Raw genomic sequence first — 15,853 nt, forward strand, 5'->3', positions numbered from 1 at the left:
CCACTCACCCACCCACTCACTCACTCACTCACTCACTTTATTTATTTATAAGTATGTGTTGTTTTTTTTAATGTTTTTGTTTTGTTTCTTGCTTTGGTTGATATTTGCACAAAAATATTTCTGCTTGGATAAGGTTCAAATAAGCTTCAAGGGCACGTAAGTGATATACCAAGGTCGTCTTGCTATTTACGTAAACAAATCATTATTAAAGCCTGCGGGAAGAGAATCATTCATAACTTTGATGTAAATTTCAGACTACGAATTACTTTCATTGCCAACATGTTTAGTTTATTTTCCTTTGGGATTGAATGTTTGCATATTTCTGCCACTATATAAAAACTAGATTTTGCGATAGACCCTGGTCACTTAATAATATCGCGTTAAAAATGTTTAAATTTTAAGCAACACGTTGTTTCTTTTCTTTTTTTCTTTTCTTTTTTTTTGATATTTAAAAGTTAACTTAAGGGCAATGCACACAATTATCGCGTTAACCTATAAATTATCGTGCGCATAAAAGATATACTCCGGATTTTAGAAAATTAGTTCCCCCCCACCCCCATCCAATTACTTAAACAGCTTCGAAAATAAGTTATCTATTCTGACAGGTTGTGCACTGTGAAGCTATAACGGTAAAAGTTTGTACCGGAAACCCACATTTGCCGAGTTCCGGATAACACCTATTCAAGAGTATATATAAACAAGTCGCATTCCTGTTGTCGCAAGTTAGTCGTCCGCTTAGCTCAATAGGTAGAGCGTTGGACTGTGAATCGGGCGACCCGAGTTCGACTTTCGTTGTGATTGATTATGAAATCTTTTTTACGGTCATTCGCACTGTCTCTCTGCAACCTGTTCTGGTAAACTACTTGACAGCCTGCACAGGAATGGTGCGGTTGTGCTCTGGTAAATTCAATATTGCTCACTGCCGTGATCCGGAGTGAGACGTAATCCGGAGTGGAAAGTTCAAACTACCAACGCCAACGTTATCGCAAGGAAGTCTCAAGATATATTTTTTGCTCCCAACAAAGGTACACTGGATACGGGCTTGTAATCGCAAGATATGGTACACATTGTATAGACTGGCAAGACAAGGTTCAGTAACTTCGGGTAATTATATTGTAAACCTTATTAAAAAACTGGTGAACCATCTACTATTAATCGTTAACTAACCTATTGACAACATAACAAGAGTACGTTTAACAAACGGTGCGAAAAAGATTAAAAAATAAATAACCTGTCGAGGTGTCATGAGGCACACATTTATCAAACTACGCAACTTAAGAGTAAGTAAAACACAAATAAATAAATACATAAATAATGAAATAGTATAGTAAAGAATTAGAGACATAGATGCCCCCACCCCCAACCCACTGTTTTGTCCGTCTACTGACGTATAGCAAGACAATATGACAGAGGTACAAACAAAGGAAATTCTACATGACTTAAACGTCATCCAACTCATCCAATGCTGACATTCTTCATTTTTCCCAATATTAAGAATTTCAAATCTCAATTTTATATCCTTAAATCTTCTTAAAAGAAAATAAAAACAAGTAAAATCCAAGAATGCTCAATTACACATGCTAAACAACAGTCCTGTAAAGTTTCATGGCTCTAGGTTAAATTTCTTTTGAGTTACGCAAGACACAAGTTGAAAATTACAAATCAAATTGCAATAGCTATATAAATACTGAATGAATCCAAAAGCAAACCCTAAGTGAATAACTACTAACACATGCCAACAAACATTCCTTCAAAGTTTCGTAACTCCAGGTCAAATACTTGTTAAGCTACCCACAAACAAGTTGAAAATTGCAAATTTATCATAAATTAAGGACAATAACTCTTACAAAAGTGAAATAATCCACACGGAAACCCCCATATGAACATCAACACATGCTGACTAACAGTACTGTAAAGTTTCATGACTGTATGTCCAATACGTTTTGGGCTAAGCGTGACACAATTTGAAAATTGCAAATCTTCTACTAAGTCAAGGGCAATAACTCATAACAAATACTGAAAAAAATCACAAGCAAACCCCCAGGTGCACAACTTCACATGCTGTTCAACATTTCTGTAAAGTTTCATGACTAGGTTAAATTCTTTTTGAACTACGCGCGACACAATTTGAAAATTGCCAAATTTTTTACTAAGTCAAGAACAATAACTCTAACAAAACCGAATAAATCCACACGCGAAACCACAGGTGCACATGCTGATTCAACATTCCTGTAAAGTATGCTGACGATAGCTCAAGCAAATTTAGGGCTACACAACATGAGACCGCACGGACGCACTCTGACTAACGGACAAGGGCAAATATAAATCCCCCCCCCCCAGAATGTGGGCACGAAAAGAAAACTGAGAAAAAAAAATGTAAATGAGCCACGGCCACTTTATCTGTCCTATAAGATTGAATTTCTCAATGTATAATTTTTAGCTTAAACAATTAAACAATTCATTATTTTAGCTAGTACAATTATACAAATACAATTTATGTTAAAAACTAGTGATGAGAATGACATTAATAAGTTTTGTAAATATCTGTCATGTATTATTTATCATTTTATCTCTCTCCACGCACAATAAGTAATTACTTTGAAGCGGAAAAGCCTCCAAACATTTGTCTTGAATCTAGAACATAAAAAAAAACATTATCGAATTATGGCCAGTCCTGTACACCATATTGAAAATTTCCGCAAACTCAGAAAAAGCAGTTTTGTGAAGACTGATCTGGTTCAAGCCAGATTCGATCGATCGTCAGATGAACCCGGAATGAACTCTCGCGTGGGCTGTTAAAAAGAATCGGTTTATTTTTATAAGGGCACATACATGCACGTATACACTGTTATAGCGTATATACTCGTTTACATATGGCCATTTAATCAATAAAATGGTAATTAATAAATCGCAATCGAATACTCTTTACATATAATATCAATATCGAGCATAACAATGAGTTGTTAACCTAATATGACTATTAAGGCAATATATATGTTCAGCTTGGTTGACCGTGTAGGGGGGGAGGGGGGTGTATGTGTGTGTGTGTGTGGGGGGGGGGGGGTTGTGTGGCTGACTGTGGATTGGTAGAGATATCATGTACTTCGGGATACTACAGAAGTCATATGTCTTCTCGAAAGACTTTTCCTGCATCGTTATACTTGTAATTATGTTTATATGCTGTTAAGTAAAAAATAGCTGTGTTCAAGAATAAAATTTTTCAATGAAGGTCCTAGATGATAGCATAATATAATGTTAAAACAGAATTGTTCAAACCCTTTAAGCGCTTAAAAAAGGGGAAACAATAATGAAAATATATATCTTCTTCCTGTTTCATATATCTACAAACATTCAACGAATTCTGATGCAACATAATTTACAGTATATTTATATTATGTTGCATGAATAAAACATCCTTGTTAAGATTGATTATATTCGGCACATATCGTCACTTTCCGTGTCAAAAAAGATTAAGTAAGCGCTTGTATGACATGGTGCTGAAACAAATAAGCGTCTGTATGGATTATTCGTTTCAATATATACTAGAAATCGAAACTAGAAATATATGACGAAAACGGTTAAACTTATATGAGAAAATTTATTTAATTCTGAATTCTAAAAAGCGGCTGATAAGGTTCTATGATTTTTACTGGTTATATATACGTTAAACAACAACAACAACAGCATGCAGCAGCGGAAAAAATACAACAAATACACAATGCATTATATACTTCTAAAAACGCGAAACAGAAAAGTATCAAATATTCTCTTTTTTCCCCTGCTTTATTGAACAACCCTTTTATAGATTTATTTTGTCTCTCGCTGCGAGAGGGCGCTTCTATCTCATTATTCATGATATCGTAATCAGCGGATATAAAATGAGGTAAGAACTTTACTTTCGTTTACTATTAATTATTATATTCTAACAACGAGTTATTTGTATCTTATTTCTGGTATGTTTGTTATAACAAATTTTGTAAGATAAATGATTCTTGTATCATACATATATTTCACATACTTTTAAAAGGCAATATTTAATGTCACTAAGAATGGTTCAGTATTAAGAACGAAACAATTGAACCTTACAGAAGGTTTGTTCATTGACCTTCTTAGCATTGCGTGATATTGCACGTTACCGTATCTATTCAATAAAACACCCGAGTTTATCTTAGTTTAAAATTTAAACGGCGGATTCCTGAGCAATTACGACGGACAGTGTCAGTGACGTAGCAAACTTGTCTGCTCTCCCAAAAATAATTACTGACAAACAAAGATAATTTTAAACAGCGACGAAAAAATAATACAAGAAAAAAATACGATATACAATGTACATGAGTGCCGCGTTCTGAATAAACTATAAATACAATCGTGTCATATACTCGTTTGCATTGATAAATATAGCAGGAAAAAATCATTATTTTAAGTTTCTTTTTTTTTTAAATTAATAAATACTTTGATATATTGAAGATCCGTGGACATTTGATAGAAGGCCGCGTTGTAAAAAAGGTTGTACAAATCTGTTTATGGCGTAATGTGTTACCTTCTGTAAATAAAGTTATGGTTATTATTATTACTATTATGTCATCGTTTTCCATTTCGGTATCCCTCGACTGTTTTTAACCGAATCGCAATTGACGTAAATCAGTGAATTAACTAACATACACGTATGTAATATTATCAGATGATTCCGATCAATATACAGATTGCAAAAATCCATGTTTTCTTCTAGACGCTTCTCTTTTCACGTCCAATACTATTATTTCCATTAACCCGAATGTTGCCGGATTTTATGAAGTATGGATAAATCTCGAATGAACAACGATATTGCAGTGTTGTATATTTTAATATAATTTATATTTTTATTTTTATAAAGTTTAAGATTTCGAGCTTTTCAATCTTTTAAATTTTAATTTAAAAGATTATACTAGTTTAAGACTCACATAATATCTTTCTGTTTTCTAGGAACTTAATTGCTTAAGAATTAAAGAAGGATTTTGAAGAGAACAAAAAATGGAAGTACTCGCAGGTAAGTACATCATACCTATAATGATTGATTTAAGGTTAATGTAAAGTAGAGATCGATATTTATACATACACACACACAGGTAAATGTCGCGTGGCCATGCCCATTCCCCCTCTACAACCCAAAACCAAACATAATACGTATTGACAAGTATAAATTTTATGAAAAAAATAATCTTATGACTCTAAAAAAAATAATGTTTTAGAGTCATAATTTTTTTTTTCATAAAATTAATTTTTGTCAATACTTATGATGTTTGGATGATGTTTAAGGGTTTTGGGTTATAGAGGGTGATTGGGGGTATAGTGTAAGTCAATGGCCACGCGACGTTCATCTGTGTACATACATGTATATTTTTTGTTACCTCATTGCAACATGTTTTGGTTTATTTTAGTTCGACTGTGTAGGAAGCTGTAAGCTTATAGACACTTTAGAATCCGTTCAACTGTCTTTCTCAATGGGGTTTCGAACCCGCACGGCTACCGATCCATAGATTTCTAGTCCGACGCGTTAACCACTCGGCCATGTCGCCACTCAAACATACTTTTTTATAAAAATAGTAATGTATCCCGTTAATTAGACGATTTTCTTAAATTTTCTAACTACTGGTTAAGGCGATCTATAGCCATGTATATTTAGCTGGTAATAGTTTCAATGTGTTTTGTTTGGTCTCTGCTGATGTTCCAAAATGTACAGTAAGAAAATATTCCTCAAGTTTGAGTATACTGTATATGTCTAAAAGTAGATAAATCATGTTTATTTAAAATCACATGAAGTAAATAAAAAATTCGATATTCATTGATTCATTCATTGATTCATTGATTGCTTGCTTGGTTGATTGATTGCTTGATTCATTATTTATTTATTGATTGATTTATTTGTTCTCGTATTGATAGTTTAGGACCCTTTAATCAATGCAGTTTTATATTCATATCTTGAGAGTCGAACGTCATTTTAAAATCATTTCAGATGACGGCAAGTTGTACTCCCAATATAATAATGGAATTCAATGTGACAATGAAGAAGAAATTAACTTTTGCGCACAGTCAAAAGACGGGGAAACTTGGACTGTTCCATCTTTAACAAATATTGAAAACACTGACACTGTCCATTACGAAACATTTGATAACTCCGATACCGGAAGTTGGAATAGTGACACTCCGCTTCTTCTTGTTGTAAACGAACCAATCGAGAGTAAACTGCCAGAAACTGTCGATTGTCTCTGAAAAGACCGAGATGGATATAAAAGTCGGTTACCAGTTTGAATGTCGTTCAAAAATGATGCCCATACCACTGTCACTGTTGACGAGACAAATGAAAACATTAAGAACGAAGAGGACATATTTGGATCTGATTTAAGTATAGCCTACTCTATTGTGCATGATTTTGAGGTAGTTCAAACCAATCCAGTTAATGTTTTTGGAAGCGGATGGGAGTTTGGGAGTGTCTGTAGCATCTATGGGTCAGGTGATGTTTACAAGAATCACTCTAACACAGTCGAGCGCCTTGGATTCAATCCATTATCTGCTGGACAGGACAGACTCTTGTCTAAAATATTTAAGGAAAAGATAGGCAGTATGCAGTTTGATAAATCCATGTTTGGCGAATCTACGAAGTTCACCAATGATGACAAAACGATTGACATTGCTGCCCCTGTTAAGACGAAAAATCTAAAAAATTTGCTGATACTTAGTACCGGCGTAACATTGTTACATGTTGCAATATTTGGCCTCCGGAATCTGCAAAGCAGCAGAATGAATAGTGAAGGTGGACTTGGCGTGTACTCACTAGCAACGTTATTCGGAGCCTTTATGTTTGGAAGTTTGGCAAGTCCATTTATTGTTCAAAGATATAAACCAAAACTATGTATGTCTGTATCTTGTTTCGGGCATTTAGTTTACGTTGTTGCTAACTATTTCCCAAGCTTCTATGTTATCATTCCTGCCTCAGTTATCTATGGTTTAAGCAATGCCTTGCTATGGAATGCTCTGTGCACATACATCACGGAGCTGGGACTCGACGAAGCTTTTCTGAAGAGAAAGATCACCAGCAGTGTACTAAGCCGCTACTTTGGCATCTTTTTCCTGGTACTACAGATGTCAATGGTTCTCGGAAATCTTATATCCTCTATAATCTTTTCACAGTCGGATAAAAGAATGAAACTGCATCAAGACGATCGTGCAATAACTGAAAATATAAACAATGCATCAACAATTATCTACGAATTCATCTCAAATGGTACCGGCACCGAGTTAACGGATATAAACTTTAACGAAGCAGTTGCCAAGGGTAAATGTGGTGCTGCCCACTGTGAGTTGAGCTCTGACAGTGAGTCTAAATCAAATGTTGACGATCTCGATAAACTATTCTTACTTGGTACATATTCCAGTTGCGCAGTTCTATCCATTTTGGTCATTCAGTGCTTTTTGGACAAACTTCCCAACTATACACCACATCGCTTAACTCTGAGGGAATCTTTGTCACAAGCAGGATCCGTTGTTGCTATGGTGATAGACCCTAAGTTTTGCTTTATCGTAATGTTGTGCCTCTACACTGTAATTAGCAATGGTTTTGTTGTTGCAGACGTCCTCAAGGTAATGGTTTAATTTAGCTCCATTATGGCAAGAATAACCTGTAAAATCGTGCATTCTTAAATTGAATCTTGGTGTATGTTTGAGTCTTCGGTTTAATTAAAAAATTTATCATTTCATATTTAAATGTTGAATTCTGCTTAAGCCGATGCTAGGGGGCGTGGACAGTAGTACTGTCCATGAACAGGCTCAATCAAACCGAACCTGCAATATTTTGTTTTTGATTTGGACTATCTGTAGGGATTCTTATTTTCTGTTTTACTTGAACTATAATTATTATTTATTCAATTATATAGAGATGAAAAGTACTGACACATCATAATTTTTCTTAAATAATTATGTTAGAAATTTGATTTTTTATCCTATATGTGCGAATGTACATGAAATACACACATTGGCATTATTTTACCCGAAAAAAGTCTCCGTGGCAACAAGAAATAAACAAACATATGTCACAAATATGGATCATTTTAGGCATACGTTACATGTCCACTTGGTGTGAGAATGGTAGGATACTCGATGATATGTTTTGGAATCTGCGGCTCAATTAGTTCTTACATATTTGGGAAACTGGCTAAATGTACAGGCAACCTGGCAGCATTTATAGTGGGTGAGTACGGCGTTTATGACTGTACATTGATATATTGAACTGTTGGCCATTGTAAATATATGTACATTCTGATAAATGTAAATTGTAGATAATTCAGGGGGATATAATGGAATAATAAGTTTACCAATAATCATTAGCAGGCTAAGTAAGTGTTGAAATACACTGATAAAGTATTGTAGCTTTAGATGTAAGATCAATAGGGCTAGACAATTCCGACTTCCCATGTTGATACCTAGTATATATGATACCTAATACATGATTATATCATTTACAGCGCCATCAGACGAGGCAAGGCCAATTCCTGATTGACAGCAAGTTAATTTTGATCATTTGATTTCAGTGGTTTAAATTAAGTAACCAAGTTACTGTTACTTAATCTTCAAATGTCCAAAATAACAGTCGGGCGGTGATCAACTGATGGCATATTGACGAAAGGATTTGGTTAGTGTGATGAGTTTGTGCACTCAATGTAGTGTTTGCACCTTTACGGGGTCATAGGTTAACTATGATGAAGCGATGTGACTCTTATCGAGTGTTAGATTGTTTACCAAGGTATGCTATTTCTATTTGAAATAAAATAAAATATGACGATGCGAGAGTCTTTCGCCAAAGAAAGAATACAATGATCGACAAAGAGAGTGAGTTGCATGGAACGCAGTCTCAAAAATGTTAAGTAACTCGAACGAGTAAGCGTATGTGCCCACACTTTTCCAAGTCACATCACAATATGTTTCTTAAATCACTTGAGGACACACTTACCAATGTTACACTACCTTTGCAAAGGTCCATTATGTATATGTATCCACAGGGAGAATAAAGCGTTGGGCTTTATTTGACACACATTAAAGTGATCGCCTTAAGCTATTTTTATCCGGCAAAAGGATTTCCTTGTTATCTGCTCGAAAGAATTTCGGCGTATGATGTTATGCACAAGGTCGTCCGTCCGTCCGTTCTGCAGTTCGTTAGTAATTTCGTGCTGCTTTTTATCTGGAAGGACATTGAAACTACATGGCAGAAATGTAAACCATGAGGCAATGTTTGGGCCTCCTCACTTTGTATCTTTTGAACAGACGGAAGGATCTTAAGATTATTTTCGCAGAAATGTAAATCAATATGAAAAGAACGATTGGCTTCCTCAGATCAAGGTAAAGGTCATTTAAAATCCTGATTAAGGTATACATACTCTGTAAGTACTTTGTTGATCTATTTTTAGAATAGATTACCCTTGCAGGTATGTGAATACCCTATCGGGAAGTAAAGGGGCGTAGTGAAGGTATCTGTTTAAGTGAAATGACGAAATGATTGTAAGCTGTTCAGTTTATACACGCGCAGCAAGTAGTGTTTTCATTTTTCTTTGAATTATTCAGATTTAGGAATACATGATAATTTTTACTGGAAAGCAAGAGAAACAGTTGGTAGCTTTGTCTGCTGTTTAACCACCACTGTCTTAGATAGAAAGCTTTTGTGACAGTATTTTGTCACTTGCAGCTGTCATGAGGATCATTTAGATACAATATATATTTCATGAATCATCATAATCTGTATCTCTCCCAGTATGGTGCTTGATTCCTCAAACAAATTTGCATTCGGGCGTATACTGATCCGACTTTGTCCGGTACTCTAGTTCAAATTCAATTCGATCACATGCCGTTACTTTTTTGCAAAACACTACCCCTTTCTTCGACCAAGCAGGGATATAAACATATAGGTAAGTTACAAGGTTTATTGTGTTTCAGTTTTCAGGTAGGACAGTTGCCATCCCTATGTCGACGGTACTTTAATCTTTGCAAGCTTGGTGGTAAGCGTTCATTTACTTCAAATTATTTTAATCCTTTTTTAAAAATGAATTTCACGGTATTGAAATGATGTAATTTTTACTTTGTAGCGTCTGCGTTGAATGTGACCTCACTTGCGTTGATGGCGGTTTGGGAACCATCTAGTGACGACCAATACTTGTTGTTTGCTTTCATTGGTGCTTGGGGATTTGCAGACGGCATTTGGCAGTCTCAGATTAATAGTAAGCCTGAACTTATTATTATTACTAATTGATTAAATGTCGCGGCATTAAAATAAATTAAATACCCCTTAAATATTATACGAGTTGTTGATATAAAGGTAACCTATGAGTAAATCTTTTTTAAATTAAAAATAACTGTACTATTAAGCGTAACGCGAAAATTAGTTTGTTACTGAATTTAGATTTCAGACTACATGGTTGTTAAATGTAGTTTGACCGTATGACCGTTGAGAAATTCTTTTGTGTCATTTGATATCCGGCAAAATCCGACATGTCTTTATCAACTATTGTTTTACTAGATAGAGATTTAGAGGCTCCGCTGAGGTCTAAAAACCTAAACGCATAGAAATTGAAAACTTTACATAGATTAAGAAAAGCACTTAAGATGGAAAAATCTGCAAAGGGAAGTAAATAAAAAATACACTTAGTATTAAATTGAAATGGATATGTAGTGCAATTCATAGCCCAATTTGAGTTACTAGTACATTGTAATAGGGTTCCAACCATTTTAAGTTAATGGGGTAATTTTGCACAATTAAAATGGGGAAAAAAACAGGATGAAAACATGATTTGAAATTAAGCACAGAGTTTTTGGTTCAGATCTACATCAAATTTCGGAAAAAATATTCCCAGTCCCGTCATGTTAAAAAAAGAAAAAAAAAGTCAGTGGAGTCATTTAAAGATCGCCAATTTGGCCCTCCTCTTTACTCAATTACATACTCAACTACAACAATCTAATCTGTTTTGTGCCAGACTTACAATAAAATAAAAAAGTGCTAAATATCATTAAGATTTATTTACTATAAAGCAATTACAACTAGTTTGTGCTTATTGCTTACAATTTAAACGTTTTGTAATTTTAATTCCAGGTTTAATATCATCACTGTTTGCTGATAGATATGAAACTGCGTTCGGATGTTGTCGGGTTCTACAAGGACTTGCTGGAATCATTGTGTTCACGTTGTCAAACATGTTATGTATGATGTCAAAAATTATTTTCACTACAGCGACATGCATTCTGTCTGTTGTGCTATATATTGCTATGGAGGTAATTGGACGGAGGTCAAGAGCTACCGGTACATCTATTGGGACTGAAATTTATGTGAAATAGGAAGTTGGAGGATTAACCCTGAAATGCATTGTATTGTGAAATAGAGTCATACAAATGTGTGGACTATTAATGTTCTAGGGACCATTTCCACGAACTTATTCCGAGTATTCAGTGAAAATGGAAATTCCTGACAGCAAGAAATACAGCTCTTAAATCATTGCACACATTAACCTCATTCTTACAAAATGTAGTTATGAATGTAGAACATGCTATTTTATTCTTTGTTGTTTTTCTGTTAGGTAATTAATTTTTTCTGTCATATACGAGTGTATATACATGTATAAGACCGAGTGTATATAAGACCTTTTTTATTGATTTTTACAGGGTTTTCTCTGTACTTTTAATTTTAAAGGAGCCCCACTGAGGTCAAAAAGAGTAAAAATGAAAAATTCTTGCATAAATAAAGTGATTCACTTAAAATGAAAACATCTACAGAAGATAATAAAGAAATATACTCAAACGTTGTACTTAAAATCGATTTTTGCACGATTTTAGCCGGCTTTGAGTGAAAAGCTTTCAACGCTTGTTATTTTCTGGTCAAAACTTCAGTGGAGGCCCTTTAATGTATCATCTACACAACTCTGTTAATCAAATGTCTTTCTTTAATTTATATTTTATCATATCAAACCAGACAACTTAATCATCCAGTCGGACATGAACTATACAACATCATATCAAACCAGACAACTTAATCATCCAGTCGGACATAATCAATACAACATCATATCAAACCAGACAACTTAATCATCCACTCGGACATAAGCAAAACAACATCATATCAAACCAGACAACTTTCAAATCGTTCGCTCTGGCTTGGCTTAGATAATAAACCAGACAAATTAATCGTCCACTCAGGCATAAACTATTCACCCTCATACCAAACCAGACAACTTAAACCAGTATATCAAGCCAGGCAACTTAATCGTTAGCTCTGGCTTAAATAATAAGCCAGACAACTTAATCGTCCACTCTGACATAAACTATACACAATCATATCAAGCCAGGCAACTTGATCGTTCGCCCTGACTTAGATAACACACCATCATATCAAACCAGTGAACACAATTGTCCATGCAGACTTAATTATTATGCCAAAGTTGTCATTATTATGAAAAACAAATCGTTTCCATTAGAAACCCATGTACTTAGTTCTAGTGCATGTTAAATACTTTTGTGACAAAGCTATTGCATAAAGTATTGCATGGCGAAAAGAGAATTTTTATCATATATTGTAGCCATATCGTGGTTATGTTTTTCTGATTTTTGTACTAATATTTTTGTCTTAGAGCAGTTATCAACAAATCAATCAAACACATTTTACTGTTTTTTGTTGTTGTTAATTTTAATGTCTTAAAACGGAGACTTTCATATAAATGTGCATATAGAAACATAAAAATTATTGGCGATGTACAGTAGAGCAGCATATTGAATTCTGTCTTCAACGGTACTGCGTCGTTATATTTTGATATTGGACTTAAATTCAGGAGATTCAAAAAAATATGTCTTGAAATTTTGCATCTAACAGTATGAACGTAAGGGTTTGGTGTCAGGCTGTATTGATATTTAATATGGGATGAACGTGTCTGGGTTGTAATTTGTGCCACTTATTCGTTTGAGATCAAAAGTTCTACCATGTATGTATTTCAAATACAATTTAAAATGTTTATTTTAAATGTACAAATGAAAGTTGAACTTTCCAAATGGTATGAATGTATATTTTAGCTTTATATGACATTGTATTGTGTTTGTCTGTTAATGTCGTTTATGTTAATGACTCGTGGGCTGTGTGGGTAGGAAGACATGCCTTTACTTGAAAAAGGCGTTGTATGTATTTCTTGTAAAGTTTTATCAGCAATTATCTTTCCACTATAAATAACTAATTAAGTGGGCACAAAATGAGGTATGTCATTGTCTAAATCAATCCCAGACTTCAGTTTTTGTTCGATGATACTGTGTTGTCATTGATCTCGGTTGAAGGGATTGTCTTTTGAGAATACTGCAGTACCTGTATATGGCAATTATTAATTGCAGTACATTTTAGTACTTTATATACGCCGAGGAATTTTCCCGTCGTGTTTACAAACTCATTTTTGGGGAAATGTTTGAATTTTGACTTTTAAAAAGTCGACAATTGCAATTACTTTAAATAACGTAATTGAAATATATATTAATGCGTTTTAGAAGCATTCTTATTATTTGCATAGTATTTAGTATGATTAAAAGAATGTTTTTTTCTCATTCTTCATTACATTACATTTACAATATGAGCTTATTTTGTTTCTGAAAAAACAGTTCTCCGTTTTGGAAGCATTTGTATTATTTGCATAATATTTAGTTTGCTTAAAAGAATGTGTTTTCTCATTCTTCATTACATAAATCTACATTATGAGTTTATTTTTTTCTCATATATGTATCACATTATGTGGTATGAAAATGTAATAAATGTTTTATATCACATTACGTTTTGTTCTTTTAAGCTCACCTGTCACAAAGTGACAGGGTGAGCTTTTGTGATCGCTTTTCGTCCGGCGTCCGTCCGTCGTCCGTAAACTTTTATTTTAAATGACATCTCCTCATAAACTGCTGAGCCAATTTAATTCATCCAAACTTCACAGGAATGTTCCTTTGGTGGTCACCTTTAAAAATTGTTCAAAGAATTTAAATCCATGCAGAATTCTGGTTGCCATGGCAACCGATAGAAAAAAACTTAAAATATCTTCTTTAAAAAAACCAAAGAGGTAGAGCTTAGATATTTGGCATGAAACATCTTCTAGTGAGTGTCTATCAAGTTTGTTCAAATAAAAGCCCTGGGGTCAAAATTGGCCCCGCCCCAGGGGGTCATTGATTTTCCCTATATGCATATAGTAAAAACTTATAAAATCTTCTTTTAAAGAACCCAAAGAGCTAGAGCTAAGATATTTAGCATGAAACATCTTTTAATGAGTGTCTATCAAGTTTGTTCAAATAAAAGCCCTAGGGTCAAAATTGGCCCCGCCCCAGGGGGTCATTGATTTTCCCTATATGCATATAGTAAAAACTTAAAAAAATCTTCTTTTAAAGAATCAAAAGAGCTAGAGCTAAGATATTTAGCATGAAACATCTTCTAATGGGTTTCTGCCAAGTTTGTTCAAATAAGAGCCCTGGGGTTAAAATTGGCCCTGTCCCGGGGGTAATTGATTTTCCTTATAATTATATGTATTGCAAAAGCTTTTTAAAAAAATCTTCTTTGAAAAAACCCAAATAGCTAGAGTTTAGATATTAAGCATGAAACATCTTCCAGTTAGTGTCTTCAAAGTTTGTTCAAATAAAAGCCCTAGGGTCAAAATTGGCCCTGCCCCGGGGGACATTAATTTTCCTTATATGTGTATAGCAAAAACTTAAAAATCTTCTTTGAATAAAAACAAATAGCTAGAGTTTAGATATTAAGCATGAAACACCTTCTAGTGAGTGTCTTCAAAGTTTGTTCAAATAAAAGCCCTGGGGTCAAAACTGGCCCCGCCCTAGGGATGTCATTGCTTTTAACTATATGTGTATAGTAAAAACTTAAAAAATCTTTTTTTTTAAAACTCAACGAGCTAGACCTTAGATGTTTAGCATGAAACATCTTCTAATGGGTGTCTACCAATTTTGTTCAAATAAAAGCCCTTGGGTTTAAACTGGCATCGCTCTGTGGGCCTATATACAGGTGAGCGATTTCAGGGCCATCATGGCCCTCTTGTTAAATGAATGAAGTGCATTTGAGCTGCGTCATGACAAAACCAACTTAGAGCGTTTGCGACCAGCATGGATCCAGACCAGCCTGCGCATCCAAGCTATTCGCTATCAGTTTCTTTACTTGTTATAAGGTTGGAAAGCGAACAGCAAGGATCCTGATCAGTCTGCGCGGATGCGCAGGCTGGTCTGGATCCATGCTGGTCGCAAACCCATTATGTTGCTCTTGTCATGACGCGTCTCTATTTTCTCCTTCCACTAGTATCACTGGTTAAGAGCAGTCACATGGTCACTCACTATTGAATTGACTGAAGTATTTTGCTAACGACAAGCTCCCTCATCAATATGAATTAGATTGCATTTGGGGTAATAATTCGTAATATCGTAAAATACTTGACGAGGAATGGTTTAATAGATTGCAGATAACCAGAAATGGGGTTCTACAGAATACACAAAAACCACATAAATGCAATGAAAACACTTGAATAAGACAATACACAAATCAATCCAACCAGGAATGACTTCAAATGGTGCATTTCAAAGTTCTTTTGTAAGAAACACCCCTCAGCTTTCTACCAGCGAGCATGATAAGCGTTTTCCCTTTTCTCCATTCTTATAATACGTGTTTTAAAATCATTTGACTTCCCGTATACTCTTAATGTATGTTTGGACATGGTGACGCTTTCTCCAACCACCTACAATGATGCTTCTTTATTATTCATTGGCATCAAAAATTCTGTTGAAGTGGCCAATCGGTGTCTATTAACAGCTTCCTACATGACCCACTTTG

General features: G+C 34.6%; 1 protein-coding gene across 4 annotated transcripts; it reads left to right on the plus strand.

Annotated features, from left to right (window-relative positions):
* The first annotated feature begins 3,577 nt into the window (after positions 1–3,577).
* Positions 3,578–13,155, plus strand: LOC132742988 (protein unc-93 homolog A-like). 4 transcript variants are annotated; one of them, XR_009627511.1, is made up of 6 exons: positions 3,578–3,883; positions 4,963–5,026; positions 5,993–7,617; positions 8,089–8,224; positions 8,499–8,776; positions 10,110–10,243. XR_009627511.1 is itself a non-coding variant. In XM_060731490.1 (6 exons), the coding sequence occupies exons 3-6, from the start codon at positions 6,289–6,291 to the stop codon at positions 11,350–11,352; spliced, it is 1,839 nt and encodes a 612-aa protein (XP_060587473.1). In that variant the 5' UTR covers positions 3,580–3,883; positions 4,963–5,026; positions 5,993–6,288; the 3' UTR covers positions 11,353–13,155. The 4 variants fall into 4 exon arrangements, 2 of the variants coding, with proteins under 2 accessions (XP_060587473.1, XP_060587474.1); XR_009627512.1 differs by having other exon boundaries at positions 3,579–3,883; positions 8,565–8,776; XM_060731490.1 differs by lacking the exon at positions 8,499–8,776 and adding an exon at positions 11,111–13,155 and having other exon boundaries at positions 3,580–3,883; positions 10,110–10,241.
* Positions 13,156–15,853: the final 2,698 nt, after the last annotated feature.

Source organism: Ruditapes philippinarum, unplaced genomic scaffold (assembly GCF_026571515.1).
Source record: "Ruditapes philippinarum isolate M1 unplaced genomic scaffold, ASM2657151v2 ctg1132_1_1_1_1, whole genome shotgun sequence".
Taxonomy (NCBI): Eukaryota; Metazoa; Mollusca; class Bivalvia; order Venerida; family Veneridae; genus Ruditapes; species Ruditapes philippinarum.